At 40.8% G+C, this 21,001-nt stretch overlaps 1 protein-coding gene across 3 annotated transcripts in view; it reads left to right on the top strand.

Moving 5' to 3' along the window:
• The window catches only part of SYNJ2 (synaptojanin 2), a 66,341-nt gene extending 45,340 nt beyond the window's left edge, over window positions 1-21,001 (top strand). For all 3 annotated transcript variants that reach the window (XM_058834430.1, XM_058834431.1, XM_058834432.1), the window contains 13 exons: window positions 2,143-2,335; window positions 4,006-4,164; window positions 4,382-4,538; window positions 6,492-6,609; window positions 8,390-8,608; window positions 9,854-9,932; window positions 11,279-11,447; window positions 11,869-12,018; window positions 14,568-14,702; window positions 15,737-15,849; window positions 16,563-16,671; window positions 17,941-18,143; window positions 19,859-21,001. In XM_058834430.1, the coding sequence (XP_058690413.1) occupies window positions 2,143-2,335; window positions 4,006-4,164; window positions 4,382-4,538; window positions 6,492-6,609; window positions 8,390-8,608; window positions 9,854-9,932; window positions 11,279-11,447; window positions 11,869-12,018; window positions 14,568-14,702; window positions 15,737-15,849; window positions 16,563-16,671; window positions 17,941-18,143; window positions 19,859-20,638 (2,584 nt within the window). In that variant the 3' untranslated portion in view covers window positions 20,639-21,001. The remainder of the gene's footprint in view (window positions 1-2,142; window positions 2,336-4,005; window positions 4,165-4,381; window positions 4,539-6,491; window positions 6,610-8,389; window positions 8,609-9,853; window positions 9,933-11,278; window positions 11,448-11,868; window positions 12,019-14,567; window positions 14,703-15,736; window positions 15,850-16,562; window positions 16,672-17,940; window positions 18,144-19,858) is intronic.

A 21,001-nucleotide genomic window follows, 5' to 3' on the forward strand; every position in this document is an offset into this window, starting at 1 on the left:
TGAAGAGTGACCAAACTCCTAGAAGATTACCAACCCGTGGAGATACTTGCATTAAAATGTCTTTGCTGTGGGCAAGAATTATGCAGGCTAAGTGTGAAAGAATTATGCTGTCTTAATGTAAATGGTTAGGAAGTGAATAATTAGCCAAAACTATCTTTGGGCATCTGTCTGACCTTGAAGCCCTGAGATCCATGGACTCCTCTCTATCCCATAATAAGGCATTGATTGGCTGCTGTATTTTGTGATTAAAATATCAAAAGCTGCCTCTTTCTACCCCATGATCTCATATCTACTGCAAACCTCAGAACAGAGCTTGTGCAACATCAGGTGCTGTAGGCCAGACAGAGCAATGCAATCCAGATAACTGTGATGGTCTTGCATTGCTGTTTTCCAGTAATCTTTCTTCAAAATGATTTTAAAGAATTACTGTTTTTGCTGCTATGAAGAAGTCCAGAGGAGAAATGTTTCTCTCAGTTTTTGACTTTTTTCCTGGCTTACAAAAAATTTGAGTAATCCAGCAGGAAGTTCATGGTTTAAATGGAAATCAGAAGCAGAACAGCACAGTGATTCTGTTGCAGTTGTCAAACTGCCAGAAATTGGATGTAGCCCTTTGAAGCTCAAGAGGAAAAGGGAAGGGTTAGATTTTAGTGACCAAGTTTCATCATTTAATGCAAATGTGGTATGTGAGCATAATCAAACCTAACCTGTATGCTTGCATATTTTTTCCCACATCTAGAAAAGGAAAAATGATCAGAAGTGCAAAAAAAAAAAAAGCTTTTGTGCTTACAGAGATTGAAGAGATTTAGACAGAAGATAGATAAATAATGAGACAATAGTTGGTTTATACATCAGTGAAAGGATTGATGAAATACAAGCAATTGAATTTAGAGTGGGTTATCTCAGCATAACCTTTGCCATTAACGAAAATCAGTTGAATACCAGTCAGGAGATGGGTAGGCAGGCAGCAGGAAGGAAGAACTTTAGAGTAAAAAGACTGAACATGTGCTTTTGTAGGAGTGCTTAAAACCCATTGTTTCATAGAAGACTTTGATGTCCCTCCTTTGCCTCCCTGAGGGTGTCTTCTGGTGGTGTCCTTACTGTCAGGAAAAGAGAGGAAATTAAAGAGGGAGAAAAAAGGTACAAAAGATGGGGGAGGAAGAGAGAAGAAAATGCAGGGGTTGGGGAAAGGAGACCTGTAACATCTTGCATCCTTTAGATCATGAATTTCTGAGAATAACTCAAATAAGATATGGCAGTTTTCTGCACGCCCCTTCATAAAATCAGTAATATTCTAGTCAGATCTGCTTGTCATTTTCTCTGGAAAGTAAAATTTTCTCACTGGGAAAGACATGCATGATGCTGGGCTTGGCTACGACAATGATCTCATCGTTTACTTATCTGATCAGACAGCCATGCTTTGTTCTTGGAGTAGCCTGGCTATTTAGGAGAAATTACCCTGAGAGCAGGTGGTCTGCTTTATCAAGTTATCTTTCTGTAGTGAAGTGTGTACTAATCATCACATTGAAATACTAAGTAATTAGCAACATGGAGACCTTAAGCAATTTGTCATCAGTACAGAACTCATTTGAGAAGTTACATATAAATAGTTGTATCCAATAATTAATGAATTTGGGTTATGATCTGTTGCTCTTTAATTAAATGGAAAATCCATCATGAACTGTGAAGTTGGGTTTCAACACATATGAGCAGTAAATTGTTAACTGTCTGAAAAGCAAATTCCCATATGTTCAAAAGGAAAAGGAAGCATAATAGTAAATTTAGTTATTGTCAATATTTTAAGGATCATGGTAGAGGTAAACTTGAAAATTATACTCTATAGAAATTCACAGAACTTCAGAAATAAGGTCTTGCTGGTCTGTTTGGAAGGGGCAAGAAAAGGAGAAAGATACTTTCAGATAGTTTTGTTTCTGTACTATTGTATTACACTTAATTTGAAACATAAGTACATGAACATCAAGAAACTAAAAGATGTGCCTAAAAGCACCAAGCTTTCTATAGGGGAGAAGACTTGGCATTGTAAACCAGCTTTTCCCTTTCTGTTGAAGTCAAAGTTAATTGAATGTTTGTCCCTGAAGCCCTTTAATCTATTCTCTTTCAATTTTTTTTTTTTTTTTAATGCAGGGATGTAGCAATAGACACCGTGAAGACAGGAATGGGAGGAAAAGCTGGGAATAAAGGGGCAGTGAGCATTCGTTTTCAGTTCTACAGTACCAGTTTCTGCTTTATATGCAGTCACTTGACTGCTGGGCAGACTCAAGTGAAAGAGAGGAATGAAGATTATAAAGAAATCACACAGAAACTCAGTTTCCCAATGGTAAGTGTAGATGTATGTGCATTAAAAAAATTGAGATAAAGGTGGTATCTTTACATCGTGGAAGCTGGTGGTCTCAGGCTGCCTTTGATGACAGGTCATCAAGAAAGACATTTTGGTAACATGAAAGAAAATGTTAAAGAAAATGTTAGCAAATAAATAAATAAGAAATAGGGAAGCATGTTTCACAGAAGACTAGATACCACCCAGTATAGCACTTGCTTTACAAAAGTACTAATCCTTTCAAAAAATAGAGTTGCTCCAGTGCTTGAAAAGTCCTTGGCTTTGTGCAGTTAAACTCTAGATGACTGAGGTTAGAGCTGGAGAGCATGATAGTGATAGCTCTTGCTGGCTCTGGTTAGTGAGAATTCCTGAAAGATCATCCATGCCATTCAGTGCAGCAGTGCCTTGGCTGCTTTGGGTCGGGTATGATAGATCTTTTCTTGAGCACTGACATGGTACCCTCTGTTCCCTTCGTTTTTTCCTCATGAATGTGTCGCTCTCAAGGAACTGCTGGCTTCTCTCAGAGCATGGCAAGTAGGTGCCACTGGTCTGCATGAATAACTTTCCCCCTAAATTGTGTCAGATCAGTCACCCTAGTGCTTTAATTCCAACTTTCTCCTCAAACTTGTAGATAACCCATGGGATTTGGTAGCAGGGCTCCTTTGCTTCCCTTAATGGTGATTGCTTTAATTTCCACAATACCTTCTTTCTTGGACCTCTCTGAAAAGGCCCTAAGCCATGAAAGGGTTGGACCAGTTTGTGTATTTCAGTTAGTCAGCAAAAAATGCCTTTTAGGTTGCAAAGCATAAAATTTTACCTTCCTGTTGTTTGTAAGGTTTAGAGGCTTGGCACGTGCAGCATATCAATCAGTTGGTTTATGTAGGAGCTAATACTGACAGACTGGACGTCCTGCAAAGAAGATCTGTTCCAAATGGCCATAAAGTTGTGCTTATGGCAGTTTTTCCTTCTAATACCTCGTTAACTATTTGATGTCCTTTACACTTAAACAGCTAAAGGTACTTTGTGTGTATAATGCATATAAAGAGTGCCCTCTAGTGCTGTGACAGCCACAGTCTGGAACGTTTCCCTTATGAATCTCTGGGGTTTAGAGGTTTATAGCTGCACTGAGAAGAAGAAGAAAAAAAAAAAAAAGACTGGTTAGAGGATAGGATGCTAAATTTAGAACTGGAGTGAATTTTCATTGACGTTTGATTTCAATACCTTTACAAAGCTGTGGTGTGCACATAAGATTGAATTTGGAGCTTGTTCTTACTCAGGAGCTTGTTGCTAAATTTGCCTCAGTATCAGAAGCATATTTGGTGTTATATTTAGAATATGCAAATGTATGCATGTGAAATGTGTTAGGGAAACAAACATATACTTTGAATATTTATGACAGACAAATTGTGACTATAAAGCTAGGTTCTAGCTTAAACATACCTTCAGGAAAGAAGGGTCATTCTTGTTTACAAAATTCAGCTCAGTGGGGTGCCTAAGACAGTGAAGGAACTATTCTATTTTTGCACAAAGTGAATTTTGACAAAAAAATTGTGATGAGTAGATCCAGTATTTAGTAATTTAGAGAGACTGAGTGCTACATTTCAGTGCATTTTAAAGGTGTTTTCATGAATGTGATTTATCATTAACAATATTCTGTACCTCAAAACCAGGGGCAGAACATGTTCTCCCATGACTATGTCTTCTGGTGTGGTGATTTTAACTATCGCATTGATCTAACGTATGAAGAAGTCTTTTATTTTCTCAAACGTCAAGATTGGAAGACACTTTTGGAATTTGATCAGCTACAGCAGCAAAAATCCAGTGGAAAAGTAAGGCAGTGTATCTCATTTTCTTGAGTAATTGCATTCTGGCTTGGTCTTTCTTGTTCCTTGAGAGAGTGAAGAAGTTGCATTTTCAGACCCTTGTTTGTAGCACTTGAATTCAGCAACTGGTTTAAAAATCAGAACATTGTTTGCGAGGAAGTTGATATGTCACAGTGGCACCTTCCTCATCTGCAACTTAAAGAGATGTTCTTTATTTCATTAGATTTTTAAAGACTTCCATGAAGGGACTATTAATTTTGGACCAACATATAAATACGACGTTGGCTCGGAGGCTTATGATACAAGTGATAAGTGCAGAACCCCAGCATGGACTGACAGAGTGCTTTGGTGGAGAAAGAAACTGCCCTTTGAAAAAACAGGTGTGTAGGATCCTTCTTCTGAAAGTTGTTCTAGAATTCATCTAGAACCCACTTAAGGAGATTTAATCTAGTGAATGGTACTTTACTCAAGCAGATGTTCTTTCAGCTTCACTGGATTAAGTGTCAGAGATAGAGGAGGACCTTTCTTCTTGTGTGTGTGAATAAAGGCTTCATGCTACAGATCAAAAAGGTGCTGGGAGCTCACTGAGGAGCTGAAAAGAGCCCAGCTGTAGTAATACAGAAATAACTCTGTATTAGTATATATATATATATGTATATATATAAAATGTATTCAGTCCACATAAAGTTCCTGTGTTATAATGGCTAGATTGTTAAAACTGCTATTCTCAGTAAATGTAGAAACAGTTTTTTGTAATTTCATCTGAACTGGTAATTCTTAGGAATTTTTCTACTAGTTTATAGAGTTGTGGGAGGTTTCATTAAGTAGTGCTTATAAAGTACTTTGAATTCATGAGTGGCCAACACAACAGGAAGGCTGTTTTCACTTGTTATTCAAAAGTTACAATTAAGAAATAAAAAGCATTTCTTTGCATGTCCAGGGATAGTTTTCATAATCATTCTCTCAGTCTGCAGGAACATCTATCCCCTGGTGTTTCTAAAGTTTGAATAAATTCATATTAAAAGTGTAATTGCTGGAGAATTAATTTCATCTGTGCTTGCAGATGTGGTTTTTCACATGCCTGGAAATTTCTGTTTGGAATCTAAGTCATACTATGACTGTGTTAAATACTACAGAGCAAAACTAGGGCAATGAGTGCATGTGTGATCATGATACAGTTACGCAGTCTTATCTAAGGAATGAAAAACAAAATAAAATGAGGAGCTTAACCCATTGATAGAGATGCAGTCCAGGAAAGAGAAGCTGTATGAGATGTAATAAGGAAGTTAAAACAGCCCTCTTGTGCTGACTGTTTTCATTTTAGAACAAAGAACACCCTTCAGCATTTCTAATGCATATTCCTTACTTTGCATGGCAAAACTTGCCCCTGGGGAGCCTGTCAGTTGGAGTACATACAGCACATAGGACCTAACCAGCTGGTCTGCAAGAGTCAGGGCAGGTCCCTTGCTTTAGAATTTGTAGGCCTCCCACAGCTGGCTCTCATGGGTCCATAACTGACTGGTACATTCCCAGCCCTGCAGAGCTTCCTTAGTTTGCTGCCAGAGTTCCTCTCCTTTGCTGCTGGTGGCAAGGCTCTTCTGCCTCACAGCTCTTATTGTGTTGCTTCTTATTGCTGTTATAGGCTAAATGACTGCTCTTATGAGAAGAAAGTGTAGCCCCAGTGTGAGTGATTAGGAAGAAATGCCATATTCCATAGTAACTAATTTTTAGCTTCACAGAAAAGAGGGACAGAGTTATCCATTTATTCAAGCAGTGACCTAAAACCTTCCTTTTTACTAACAGCAAGAGTACCTCACTCTAGCATAATGTCTGGAACACTTTCTGTCACCTTAATGGGCTACAGTGGAATTATTTGGAGGTTGGATTTGCATGGCTTTGGTTTCTCCTATCTATTGTGTATTGTTTCTCCAATCCCTGTCTAATATCGAGATTTGCAAAATAGTGTCCAAGTACAGTGTCTGGTTTTATGCTCAGTGTTGAGATAGGAGGTAAAATACTAATAGGACTCTATCAACCCATGTTGTACAGATGATTAATTGGACGACATTCAGGTCAACAATTTTGCAGTCTTACTCTACTGATCAGCTGTCTCATTGCATTCCCAGTCCTTTCTCTTTTTTTGTCTATCTAGTCCCTAATTTGTGCATCTTGTAGGATACGAGCTCATCTTTGAATGACATATATGTACACAAGAACAAAAAACCCCCACCTCCCACTACTAGGGTCTGTGGAGTGCTTCCTAATAAAATTGTGCTTAACTGTTAGTAAAACTAGATTTGAGTGAATTTTAAATCATGTTTTGTGCTGCATAGCTGGAGAGATCAATCTTCTGGACAGTGATCTGAGTGCTGATACTAAAATCAGGCACACTTGGACCCCTGGAGCCTTGATGTACTATGGGAGAGCAGAGCTGCAAGCATCTGACCACAGGTAACTAAACATTCAGAGAGAGGTTAAAATGGGCCAGGTTAAAATGTGTCATGCTGAATTACGCATTCAGAGTGAGGGACCAAGTCTGATTAAAACAGGAATTACACCCTTATTCCATGTTCAGTATCTGCTTGATGAGTTTTAAACTCTCATGGTGAGTTTTATACCAGAATGGCAAGTATCTACAGTCATGTATTTATTTTTTTCTGCACAGTGATTGCAGCAAGGGTTGAATAAGTTGCAGCAAGAGGTATAGAAAACAGAGCTTTCTGTTGCTTGGTTTTGGAAAAGCTCTGATACCTAAGGAAGCTGCTCTGATGGATTTCTACTCAGCTTGCTGCAGGCAAGGAGGAGGTTGGGACTGTGTGGCCTGAAAAGGTGCAAGCCAGGCCACACAGGGACAAGTTTGGCCTCTTCACAGTACTCAAGTGTGGGGCTGCTGTGCCTCCTTTAAAAACGGAAATGGGAGAAGATAGAAAAATCAAAGGCTAGTGCTGGTTGGTCTATGTCATTAACTTCTCCTTAGGCATATTAATGACCTATCTTTGATAAACTTGTTCTCTGCTTCACTTCTGAGAAACAAATTCTGCAATAAATACACTTTGAAAGGTCCCTTACATTGAGAATATTTGTCTCACCCCTAGCATGCTTTGTGGAAATGCTACAATATTGCTCCTTCTAGCAGTGCTCAGTGACCCCCAGTAGCTGTCTATGTGCTTCTGGTGGTGCTCTTGCATGCCGGGACTGTTCTGTAGTCCTCTAGTGATGGAAGAGCATGCCTCTTGCAATCAATTTCTCTGTGTCAAGGCTATGACATTGCTGTGTTCTGCAAAGCACAGTGGAGCTGCTGCTCTCATTATATAGGACCCTGAGGATGCAATCTGTGAAACATGGCTGTTATACATGGTTTTCTATTTCAGCAAACTTGACTCCAAAAGCTTCTTTTTAATTACAGTCAGCAGGTTTGCTTTCCCAAGGTTTGTGCTAGAAAAAGGGCATAGCTGTATTCTTGTGACATATGGAAATGTATTATGATTCACAATGCTTATGGAAATAGTTAATGCTTCCTATACATTTTTCCCCTTTATTATCCCTTCCGAGCCCTGCTGCTGTGGCTTTCATATGTTCTGATAATGTGTATTCAAGAGCCAGGTCTATTGCAAGTAGAAGGCAGCAATTTTGACACAGTTGTAAGAGCAGCCATCCCAGTCACTGCTCTGTGTGTATGTGCAGGTGAAAATCTGAGAATGTGGATTGCACCCACTGAGATGAGTTCTACTCTTTCAGACTGCTCTCTCAATTTTATTCAGATCTAACACACAGAGAAGTAATTTGTAAGAAATGGCTCAAGAAGCAAGTTTGCAGTGTTGGCTGCTTATAGTGTAAAGGATTGGCATGTATTTGCTACATGACAACATTATAGATCCAGAATACCTTATTCTTAGTTTTTGGAAGAAGACATGTGGCCTTGTCTAACAGAAAATAATCCATCCTGATTTATGGATGTTTGTGGCCACAGCTGTTTGATAATGAGTGAAGTATTCTGATATTTTGGTCTGTAGGTTTGCTGTAAGTGCTGCATACAACAATTCACTTATGTATGTCTTCACTGTTACATTCAGCTAATGCAGGGCTGGGAAATATAATTAATAGTGCTTATGCATGATGTTCACCACTGCAGAAAAAATGAAGTTTACCTGTCCCCCTTCTTTACAGAGATTTAAATTTTATATAAGCACTTTTTATTTTTAAATAAGTATTTTTCCTTTGTTTTGTGTAGGCCAGTGTTAGCTATTGTAGAAGTGGAAGTTCAGGAAGTTAATGAAGCTGCCCGTGACAATGTTTTCCGAGAAGTGTCGTCCTTCCAGGGACCACTGGATGCCACAGTAGTGGTAAATCTGCTATCACCAACACCTGAAGAGAAGAATGAATTTCCTGAAGACTTGCGTACAGAGCTTATGCAGATGTTTGAGGATTATGGCACTGTTGTTCTGGTCAGGTGAGTTTGGGATCTGAAATGGCATGGCATCAATTAAAAACCACAGACTAGAAGATCCCTTTTGTCCTGACAGAGTTAACTTTGTTTTGGAAGGAAGTATGCAGAATTCCTTTGCTGCGCTTTCAATTCTTCATTAGAAATTGAATGCAAGTGTTTTGAATATCTTGTACCTCTCAACAACCTTTTAAAGAAATAATCTAACAGCTCTCTTGTCTGAGTGGAAGAGAATTTTATTCAGGACAACACCTTAAAGCAGAGACTTCGATGTAAATCATCATCTTTAGATTCAGGCCTCACTTCCAAGCATTGCTGCTTCTGGTGGATCCTCAGACCCTGCTTTACCTCCTCTGAAGGGGTCTACTCTCTTCCACCACTCTTTCACACTTGGCAGGATTTCCTGGCAGCTCTCTTTCCTGTTGGGGGTGATTTTGCTTGTTTGTTAACAGTACAGCTTCTTGCAGAGCTATCACCCACTGGGTTTGAGAGGGAGACTGTGATACCTTCTGGCAGAGCAGCTTAATTTCATTCTGATTGATTCTCTACAGGGCTCCAGCACAGCTTTGAGACTTCTGTTTTGAGAAATACAGGCAAAAGACCTAACAGTTGACTTCTGGGAAACACTACCAAAAACTTGTTCATGTTTATTTGATTCATTTATTCATAGAGAAGGCTGATGACCTGTTGTTGTATAGTTTCATGAAGCACCAACATAAGCTGAGGGTTCAAAAGCAGCCATGCAGGAAAAGCAGCACCACCATGCTTGTGAAGAAAAGGAACAAGAAAAGAACATGTCTTGGTGGATAGTTCTTGGTTTATTTTATTTTTAATTGCTTTAGATCTTGGTGGAATACTAGTCTTTGGGAGCATCACATGTCCTCTGAGGTGAAGGATATGCAGAACCACCGAAGTTAGTCCAGAGGCAGTGTAGATATTGCACTGGGTATCCTGTCAACAGCTACTGAGATGTTTGTCCTGCTGTTCCAGGGGTGATCCAGAAAAGGGCAGGGTGCTGGGGTCACACCAGGGAGGACTGGAGAAAAGAGAAGCCTGGCTGGGATTAATAGATCACCTGCTTCTCCTCAAAAAGTAGAATTGTGAAGGAAATACAACTAAAATCAAATGCATAGCACTGCATATGTATCCTGTATATAGATCTATATGGTAGTTTTCTATCATGCTAGCCTTCAAAGGGTTTTATTCAGTGGTGAAATAAAGTGGTTTTTCTCCTCTGCCTTTTTTCACTAGGATCTGTGGAGGTCAAATGCTGGTGACATTTGCAGACAGCAAGTCAGCTCTTCGTGTTATGGATATAGATGGTGCCAAAGTAAGACTTTCTCAAACCTATAATAATAATTTTGTAACAAATTTCTCAAAAGTGGTTGCTGAGAATGAGGTACTTGAGTTTCTACTTAAATCAGGTAGCATTATCTCAAAGAAAGTTAGTGCTCATGAAGTCCTTAACTTTCACATCTACTGAGGCTATTCATGCAGTATTTTAGTTTCAGGATGGCATCAGGTGACTTTTCATGGATCCCAAGCAATGCTTAGGATCTGGCCCCTGGCACCACCTCAGAGCACGTGGACTTCTTCATGGTTGTGGCCACTTGAAGCAGTTCTCCTGACCTTCTGTGTAGCTTTATACTGTTGCCAAAGCATCCTCAGGATTGTGGTGTGGAGATTTTTTGTTTCCCCAATGTATCAAATAGGCTTCTTCCGCTAAGCTGTAGCAACATGATTCATTGGCGTCAGTGGTAAATCCAGCATTAGCAGTGGGTGTTTACCTTCCCATCCTCTGCTTTTCCTTCCCACACACATAATCTACAAATTATCAACCCCCTGTTGAAAAACTGTGGGGCTGTCCTGTAAACTTAATACTGAAATAATGGATTTAACTCTCATTCTTCTTTCATGTTTGCAGTTTTATCTTCTAATTTGACTACTAACATTGATGTAATTTATAGCACAGACTGAAACACAGTTGTATGCACACAGTATGTAATGGTGCTGGAAATATGAGTTAGGAACTTTTCAAACTGATTTTCCTGCCAAAGCTGCTGGCTTGTCTGCATTTTGGTGCAAATGTCATAGAGCAACACACTTAAACAGCTAAAGTCCTAATCTGTTTGAAAATACATGTTCCATATACATCATACATGAGATTTTCTGGTCAGAGTCTCCTTACAGGTGGCAGCAGGTACAAAACTCCTGTGTGTTTTAAAGCTGCTGACTCAAAAATGGCACCCTCCCATGCCAAGATTGTAATTCCAGTGTTTTGATGATATTTGATGGTTCACCTGTTTCTCCAGTATTTCCCAAATGCAGAAGCATTACTTTTGAGCTGTGAAGCTCATTTGCTTTCAAGCATATTTTTAAAGTCTGAAAATTGTCTTTCCATTTAGCTTCTGAACTGAAGCTTTAGTTGCCTCAATTTCTGAAGCAGTTGTACAGCTTGGTCAGAGAATGGTGCTAATAGCATCGGAGTCCTGGGTTCAATGCCTGTATGGGCCATTCCCTTAATAGTTGGACTTGATGATCCTTCTGGGTACCATCCAACTCGGAATCTGTGATCTGTGTGATTCCAAACAGGCTGGCAGCACTTGCTTATTCTGTTCAAGCATTCTCGTTTTGTAAAGGTGCTTGGCAAAGGGAAACAATTCTTTCTGTGCTTAGGTTAGAGGCAGAACAGTGAGGATCCAGCCCAAGACTAAGGACTGGCTAAAGGGCCTTCAGGAGGAAATTGCTCGAAAACGAGACAGCGTTGTCCCCATGTCCCCCACGGCAAACTCCCATCTTCTGGAAGAAAATTTTGACTTCTCAAGTTTGGACTATGAGTCAGAAGGTAAGCAACATGTTTCTAAGCTAAGTAGTGAGAAATTGCTTTGCTGGCTTTGGTTGCAGAGAGAAGGTACAGTATGAGTGTCAGTGGCACCTTAATTTGTGATGAAGCCACATTTCTTAAAAAGACAACTGTAATTAAAGCTGGAACCTGACTCTGTGCCTGGGCATAGAACTGTTACTTAGATCATCCTGTCTATTTAGTGTTATATGTTAGCAAATTCAATGTATGATACAACTGTCTGTAGAGACAGACTTGTAATGAAACACATGGGGTGGTGTGTTTCATTCACATACAAGAATCTTGCCCAGCCAATAAATTTAATATTAAATTAACTGATAGTATAGATTAATTAATTGGTAGTGTAGAGAGACAGAGAATGAATTTGCTCATTAATTCTTTGTTATCTAATATTTTAATCCAGGTGATATAGAGGATGAAGATGATTATTTAGAGGATGCTCTGTGTCAACACCTAGTAGCAGACACAGCAGAAGATATGTCAGAGCGCCCTGGACACTGCACATCTGTAGCTCTTTCAAACAAATCTGGACAACCCTCCCGCCTGTATAAAGGTAAAGTATCCACCTTCCTTAAGGTAAGACCTGAAGGATTGTTGTTTGTTTTCCTGTTGTGTGGATTTCCCTGTTCATTTATATTTTCATTCTAGGTTCTCCTGTAGTACCTATTCATGCTCAGCTTCCCTTGAGTTAGGGACTGTTACTGAGGTCCTCAGGCATAACAGCAATACAAATGATGAAACTTAGGTTCTCCTTCTCTCTAGACCAGGGCAAGGCAGGAAAGCTGAAAAATGCTGGTTTTCCTTTTCTAGCTGGAGGAAATTAAATCTTTTTATCCATTTGATGTTGCTTGGCACCAGAACATACAAAAAAAATTGCATGCTATTTTCTTGTTGGTGAGGGCCAAAGCAAAATCAAACCAAAAGAATCCTGTTGATTCAGTGATGGGCTCAACTCTGTCCTTTGAGCAGCAGCAGAGGCAGAGCCGTCAGCTGTATGCTGGTAGGTTATTGTGTTCAAATTACTTCAGAGGCCTGAATTTTCTCCTTTGTTCTTGTTTGTTTTTTTTCTTATGGAGTCAAGATTCACAGAATTTATATATATATAGTCATTCTTTAGGTTCTTCATAAATGTGTTACCTTTTTCCTCAGTTACTTGGCTCATTTGCACATGACTGTGAAGTGACTTGGTAAAAAGTAGATAAAGCTGCGGATAGAAAACTGATAAAAACTGCAGCAAGAACTAGCCAAGCCAGTTGTAGTCTTACAGTGGGATGTGATCAGGACATGCTTCAGTGGACAAGCATTGACAGGCTGTGATATGTATTAAACACCTAATTGTGACAGCAAGTGATTCAGTAGCTGTCAGTCTGCACTCTCTCAGAAGTGCTTTGTCTTTTGATATAAAAGTGAAAACTTTTAATACCTTCAAAAGGTTGAGTCAGAAGTAGAGTTCAAAAAGATTGAATGGAATTTGTACACTTACACACAGACAGATTTTCCAAACAGAGTGGTTTATGGCATTTTTGCCCACCTTGAGTCATAGACTGGGTTCAGTGTGGCCAGACCCAAAAGCCTCTCCCTGAGTAAAGGAGTAATCAGTCATTATTAAATACTGTGAAGTCAATCACTTTGTATTATAGGGTGCCTTGCCCTCCAAGCACCTCTGGCCTACTGTGTGATGATTCATTAAGCCACAGAGAATTGCAGGGAGTCTTGTCACTCAGACTAACTCTTCTCCACAAAAAATATCACAAAGTAAATAGAGGTTATGGAGTATAGTTTGAAGGAGGTCAGGGTGGGTTCATGATCTCACATAACTCAAAATATGATATATTCAATTAATCTTAAAGTGTCTGCAATTTCAGATTCCTCCATAAGCTTCCAATTCTGCCTGAGTAACTCCTAATTGAAGGTATGATGACTGTGTAGCTGGTGGCAGACACAGATGGAAAACAGTGACAGGCACAATAGCGTGTATGTGTGTTTCTGAGGTCAGGGAAGGGCACAGCTTCACGAAACTGATGTCCCTGCCAGCAGCCTTTCAGGGATGGAATTGAGTGGTAATGGCTGGCTTTTGTTGTGTTCAGTTTCACTGAACTTCAAACCATGCCTCCAGGTGCCTGCACGACTCCTTGGGTCCTACTGATGAGCCCGTGTCTGCAGCTTAGAAGTACTGAAAATGCAGCGAGCACGGGCAGGGCGGGCCGAGCAGACCACAGGCTCTGTCTCTGTGGCTGCCATCTGCTGCTGAGTGGGAGCAGGAAGCTGTGAGGCAGCTCGTGATTCCCTGCAGAGCACAGCTTTCCAAAAAACAAGAACTTGTTTACAAATGCCTGAACTGCAAGAGACTGCTGCTGTATAATTCCTTCCCCATCTCTCCAAAACATAGGGACAAAACTAACCCCAGTGAATCTTGGAGCTCTAAAGAACAAGAGCTGCATAACTGGGCAGCCATGGCAGGGTGAGAGGCCTGAAATGAAAGTCTTCACTATAACAGATGGGGGAGAATAGGGCAATCCATACTTCCCTCTCCAGCTGTCAGAAAGGTTAAGATGGGATCAAAGACTGAGTAATTAGTGATGTAAGGTGCAGCAAACAGCTATCAGATTGAGGCAGCTGTACCTGTTAGAAGATGTTGCTGGAAAGCAGAGATTTTTCTCTGGTATAAAAACAGTTCTCCTGTGCAAGAAAAGGTGTCTAATCCTCAAATGGAATTCCTGTGTTTGAGATGGAAAGCAAGGAATTCACCATGACTAGCCATGATAGTTTGAGTGGGAGCAGATTGCCACTAAGTCTGGCTGTGAAAATCTCAGAAACTAACACGGTGCCCAGTAACCCTGGAATCAGTTGTGCTGGTGCAAACAGCTAATAAATGCTGGAAAGAGAGAGAGAGAAAGAAGCATTTGACAAAAGGGCAGATGTTTCCTGCAGTGGGAGCAGGCAGGCACTGGGGGAGAGCAGAAAATGTGAATGGAGCTGTTGTGTTGCTGAGAGACCTGGCTGAGGCTTGCCACTCATAGTCACCTCTCTCCTGACCTCTCAGATCTGGTGTGCACCTCACCCGCTGGGTACCTAATACAGACACTTCTAAAATGTCCCTAGATGATGCAGACCTGGCCGATTTGAAGCGGGAACTGGAGGCAAGTGGGGAATGCAGCCGCCGGATTCCAAGCAGGTCTTTGTCCATTCCTACCAGGCCTCGGCCGCTTCAGCCACCACAGAGGCCTCCCCCTCCTGGTGAGTTGAACATTGTTCAGCTGGGGCCGGCACCACATTAAACAGTTTTTGCCTGCCACATCTGGGTGACAAAGAAAGGAATACCTTGTTCTGAAATGTCAGGTTTTCGAGGGACTTGTACTTGCTTCCCAGCCTGTTTCAGCCTGAGTATTACTGCCTTTAGTAATGGAGAAGTTTGTCTTCAGAATGACTGATACACACCACAAAAAAAATGTCTTTAGTAAGGATAGAATAGCCCATATGTTTCATACCAGCTCACCACTCAGGTTAGTGGGTTAAACAGCCACTTCGTGGCAATAAAGATTTTGGTATTTATGCCTGCTGACTTCTGAAGTCACTGAGTGTTTTCCTGCAGTTTTTTTTGATTCTGAATTAATTGTAATCAGAATTTTAAAAACCTTTGACAAAATAGTTGCTCTGGACTTTTTTTTACTTTCTTTCTTTCTTTCTTTGCCAGCAATTCTTGTGTTTATGAAGGAAATGCAAAGTGGATTATGATTTTCAGTGAGGCACAAAGGGAAGTGATGCTCTTTACCTGAGCTCTGCCCCCCTGAGATGCCACAACAGGAGCTGTGCTGCTCCTGTTTTTATGGCTACTTCTGGATGAAAGCTGATTGCTACATGAGCATAATCATCTTTGCCTCCTGTATTAGACAAGCTATATGTCATGCTTTTCTTGGAGCCCAAAATTCTCTTTTGTGTACATTTTCCAGACTTAAATTAGAAGTTCTGTGATGCTCTGTCTTCCTGATAGAAGATGAGCTCTTTGGGATTATTTCCATTCATTTCTGAGTATGTTGCACAGAAGTGCCAACACTGGTATCTGTATTTCTGTGCCTAGAATGCAATGTTAACGCTCAGCTGAGGTTATCTAACTAATTAAATGAAAGAAAGACTAACACAAAACTGCTTCCTGAAACAGTTCAAGATTTTTAGAGGGTGATGGTATGTATGCACATTGGTTTTGCTCCATTGCAGGTAAAATTTTGTACCAGCTCTTGAATGTAAAAAGCCATTTTTTATTCCCCTTCCAGCTGGAACATCAGGCAAAAAGTCCCCCTCAGATGGTTCCCTCTCTCCAGGAAGCCATTCCACCTGCTCCATCCTGGCAACAGCAAAGCTGCTTCCCGGAGCCCCTCAGCAGCCAGTGAGTCCTGCTGCTCAGCATGGCCCCTTGCCATTGTCCTGATCCCTCCCATCCACACTGACAATCACGTACAGGATGCACCTGTCATACAAGGAAGGAAGTCCATCACATGTCTAAGCTGAAAATGCCAAGATAACTTCTTGTACTTTAATACTAAACTCTAGGCCCTGTTAGACAGCAGAAAAATGTTAATAAATTAACTGGAGTGTTAGGAAGGCCAATGAGGGAGAGGGAGAATGAGCGGTGTAAGACCAGAGCACTGTTGCTGCTTTCTGACAGATGCTAACTTGAATTTTTAACACCATCATCATGTGGTTTAATTATTTTTTCACCTCTGTTTTGGTGGGCCATGCTAGTGCCCAGAATGCAGGAAAAGTCTTGACCACTGCCAGCAAGGCTGTTAGTCCCCTGAGGAGACCAAGACCAAAATGTGGAAATGCCGCCCCCCCCCCCAGTTCTGTCTTGCTGGATGAAGACCCTAACACATTGAAGAAGGGATGGCTATGGCACTCAGACACTGGCCTTCTGTCAACTGGCAGCAAAGATGTACAATTTGCTAAAAGATTCCCATTTCTTTAGTGTTTATAGATCACTGATTAGCCACTTGCAAAAACTGAATCTTACAGATGTATGAGCTTAGCTGTAAAATTAGAGGTGTACAAGAAAAATCTCAGTTCTCTAAAGATGACTCGTTCTCCTATCTTTTTGTGAAGCCCAAAGTCCGGACTGGAATAAGCAAACCTTACAACGTCAAACAGATCAAAACCACCACAGCTGAGGAAGCAGAAGAAGCTATTAGATGTCTTATGGAGGCCAAAGGAGGTAAGCACAGCTTTCTAACTGACTTCTAAAAATCTTTAAATAAAGAAAGCTGTAGGTGTATTCATCTTGCCATAGCCCAGATGCACATATTCCTATTCAGAATTTCACCTGAACACATTCTTGCCAAATTGTATGTGGTATTCTCTGTCAGTTCTGATAATATTAACCTTTTTTTCAAGGTAATTAAAATTTTATAGTTTGTTGTAGAACCTTTTACTAGAAGAACCTAGGGTTATTTATGCCCAAATTTAGTCAGAAAAATTAAAATATAAAGATGGGATTTTACTAAACTGATGGTGCCCATGTTTGCTCAGAGTTGCATAAAGGATATTTGCTGCTCTATTTACTGAATGCTCACTATTCCAAGCAGAACTACAGAGCAAATGCAGCTTTAGGAGAAATAACCTGGATTCTGTTCACTTTTGGACAGCAAATATAGCTGTAACCTAGATAAAAGCTTGCACTACTTCAGCTTGAATAGCTAAGCTAAAAGGCTACTCTGTGTTTAGCCTCTCTATGTAGTCCCTGGAGAAGCGAGCTTCTTGCAAGGGCAAGTCAGAGCACAAAACTAGCTTAGGTACTGTCGATGTACCCTCCAGGGTTGTATGCAGTCTTTCTGCTGATGCTGTATGAGTGGAAATGGCTACCTGAGTTTGCAAGGCTCTCAGGAGAAAATGATCCTTTTTCATTTATATGTAGAATGAATACAATCTGGAATAATCCCATTTATTTAGAAATATGATAAAGGCATTTGATGTTTGTTCCTCAGTGGTTTTCATTTCATTTTGAAATCAGATTTACTCTCCATTGATTTGGAAATTCACATTCATTTGGTGTGGGTAAGAAAACTAGTTTGGTCAGCATCACTTCCAGTCCCTTGTGCTATACCACCACTTGGCATTTACAGTTCTCTCCAAAGTACTCTACAAGATGCACTTGGTATCATTAACTTGGTTTTCCAGATAATGGCAAAAGGACACTCAGAGCTTGAGCCCAGGAATCCTGAACCCCCAGCCAGTGTTTTTTCCACTTGAACAAATGGTGGCACAGCACTGCTGGTTTGGCATGAAATTATTTCAGACAGGGAAGTTTTTCCCTAACAGCCTCTTACAGATGTTACAGGATTGCAAAGGTCTGTGCTTAGCTCCAAAACCTACCTTCTTGGCCTGAGTTGGCCCTATAGGCAAGGGGAAACGTGGTTGTGAAAGAAATTATCTTGAGTCTATGTTCTGAGCAGGCCAAGATGCCATATTTGGTTTTGCTTTTCAGGGGTACAGGAAGATGCAGTAAAGCCTGTTCCAACCAGAAACCAAATTTCCTCCAAACCTGAGGCTCTTCCCAGCATCACAAAGTCAACACAATTTCAAGGGTCGCAGGCAGGAGTGGTGCCTGTGCCTCATCGTCCACCACCCAAAGTTCCAACTCCAAAGAAGCCAGTGCCCCTGCAAAGGACCGGAGTCAAGGTGGAAAATGTAAGAGTTGCAGCAAAATGCATCCAGCTTCCATTACACAGTGTGAATGATGGAGGGGTGGGCTGGTTGTTTTTTGCAGGCAGTCCAGTCATGTCAGCAGGTGCTGGAATAATTTTGTGTATTACAGCCACCAAGGCATACAAATGCAAGAAAGAGAGCCATCTTCAGCTTTTCTTTTTGTCAGTCCATTATCGTTTTTCTTCTGGTTTGTCTAAACCTTGTCAGGATTTAAGACTCACTTGTACTTTATCACAGCCTCTACTTTTGACCATGAGTGGTCTGCTCTGTAAAGATTTGAGGTGGCTTCTTTGTCAGTTCTGTGTCCTTTCTTGCTTTTCTTGCACACCTTGTAATGTGATTCAGCCTTTCAGTTTGAATTCTGGAGTCTACTCAAGAATTCATGTTCTCAAAAATACAAAGCTGTAGGTGTTCAGGTTTTAATATATGTCAGGTCTCTACAACGGAGACAATAGTTAACCTCTAGAGCTGCTTAAAATGATCATCTAATTTATAAAGGAATTTGAGTACAAGAGAATGACAAATATAACCTTCTGTATTCTTCCTTTGACAGAATCTCTGCTAAGGAAGCTCTCTTCCAAATTCTTAGGGCTCCTGCCGTACCTTCCTTTGGTAAAGGCATTCACCTCTTCTCTATAATGGACTTTGCTATCTTTACTTAGCAGATTCACCAAAAAAAAACCAACCCAGACAGCACAGTCTATGCCAAGGAGTGGTCAGTTTGTTTTGTTGAAGTTGTTGCCATTCCCAGGTCAGTCTTGAAAGGTGCTGAGAGGGATTGCTATTTTGATGTTAGTTATGTGAGAGCTTCTGCAGGAATAAATCTATTTCAGTTTGACTCTGCCCTGGAATTCCACTCCTTCCTCCATCTGAGGGAGGTCAAATGGGAGTTGTGTACTTGAATACCTTTACCTAATCCCCCTCTACCACAGTCAAATGTAAACAACAGCACACAGGAAGAAGTGGCAAGGGATATGTCCAGCATGAGATACTGACTAAATATTTTGCCTGCATGAAAAATCCTGTGTATTATCTTTTAATACTACGCAAGAGTAATAAGGAATTTAAATGCTTTCATTGAATCACATAAAGTGTGAGAAATCTGAAGCAGTCTTTGCTCCTAGACTGAGCTGTGCTTGTTATTTATATACTATTAAATGGTGGATGTGTGCTAGACTGGGCATTAAAGCTTATTTTTATCTTCAGTTGCTGGCATCAGTGAGACAGGACAGAGCCTCAATGCATGTATTGGGTTAGTTTAAGGTAATTCTTCTTCAGTCTTATCTATCCAAATAATCTACACCTAAAGGCCTCCCTATGCAATCCTGCTTAAGTAATATTAGTCAGCAGAGAGATGTAACAAATAAATAACTCCTCAGAACTGTGTTAATTTGGCCCAGAGCAAAATCCTAACCTGAAAAGGGAGTCAGTCGGAAAGAGCTGTGAGTGAACAGGCTTGAAGGGTCCTGGCCCTTCAGCAGCTCTCTGAAGGTGAGTGCAAGGCACAGTGCATGAGCCCTGAGCCCAGGAACTACAGTGGAGAACGGTGCTGTCAAGCCTCCTCTTTGTACTGCTTTTTTTCCTTCCAGGACTGTCAGCTTTTCTTAGTAATGCTGTCAGTTAGACTTGCACCAGTAGTGACTCAGTGTTTAAGGTCCCTTTTTGTTCTCACATTTCTTCTTCCATTTCCTCCTCAGGCCACGTCTCCAGAAGATCTATTTGACCAACAGACAGCACAGTCTCCTTTTGGCTTACTAGAGCCCCATCTAGAAGCTGGAGCTATTCTTAGTCCAACCAAGATCACTCCAGTCCCTAAGCCCAGAACACAAGCTGGGAAGCCTCAGGAGAGCAGGGGGAGCAGTGAAAGGCAGCCCCTGTCAGCAAGCACAGCTGAGGCCATTGTACTGCCTCCCCAGAACGCTCCCTTTGCTCCAAAGGTGCCACCACGAAGAAAGAAGTCAGCTCCTGCAGCTTTTCATCTCCAAGTTCTCCATAGCAGTGACAGCCCCCTTTTTAGTGGGTCACTCTTCAACTCCAACAACAACAACCCTGGGTCTTGTCCCCAGACTCCTGGCCCTGCTCACTCGGGTCCCACAGCCTGTGCCAGCCCAGAAAACAGCACAACTCAGCCCTTGGCACCAAGTGCTGCAGAACTGACGGCGAAGCTCCAGGGCCCTCCTGCACCAGCAGGCCAGCATCCACAGCGACTGGATACCAGCTCCCTTCCAGAGAACACCAATCTTCTGGACCTGGACATGCATTCCTCCTTCCCCCTTTCCATACAGGCACCATCAGCTACTTCTTCAGCACACACTTCAGAAAATTTAAATCACCCCAATCTGAAAGATTTCAGTCACTGGGTTACATTTAGTGATGATGAAGAAAGCAGTGCAGTGGCAGAAGGGTTCAACAAACTGCTCGTCTTAGAACAAAACAAAAACACCTTAATGAAAACAAATACTGATTTAGAATTGTAAATTTTGCCCTCTTATTGTTCCAAAAGAAATCATAATTATGATACAAAATAAAAAATAAATCTTTTTTTATTTAATGAAATAGGTCATCTGTCCATGCTACATTTCATTTTCACATTTACAGATACGGCCCCTGGAGGGAAGTATATAGAGTACATACAACCTAACATTACCTACAGTTCATTTGAAAACTTCCTTATTCTAAGTTATTTCTTTTTATTAATCTATCTTAAGATGTTTTATTTCATTTCAGGTACAAATCATATGTAAGAACATGTATGGAAAAAAGACATTAAGAAAAACATTTTCCTGTGAAATGTATATTTTAATCAATCTCTGTTTGAAATAAAGCATCCTTACTTCGAA

This window comes from Poecile atricapillus, chromosome 3 (genome assembly GCF_030490865.1).
Source record: "Poecile atricapillus isolate bPoeAtr1 chromosome 3, bPoeAtr1.hap1, whole genome shotgun sequence".
In the NCBI taxonomy this organism is placed as follows: Eukaryota; Metazoa; Chordata; class Aves; order Passeriformes; family Paridae; genus Poecile; species Poecile atricapillus.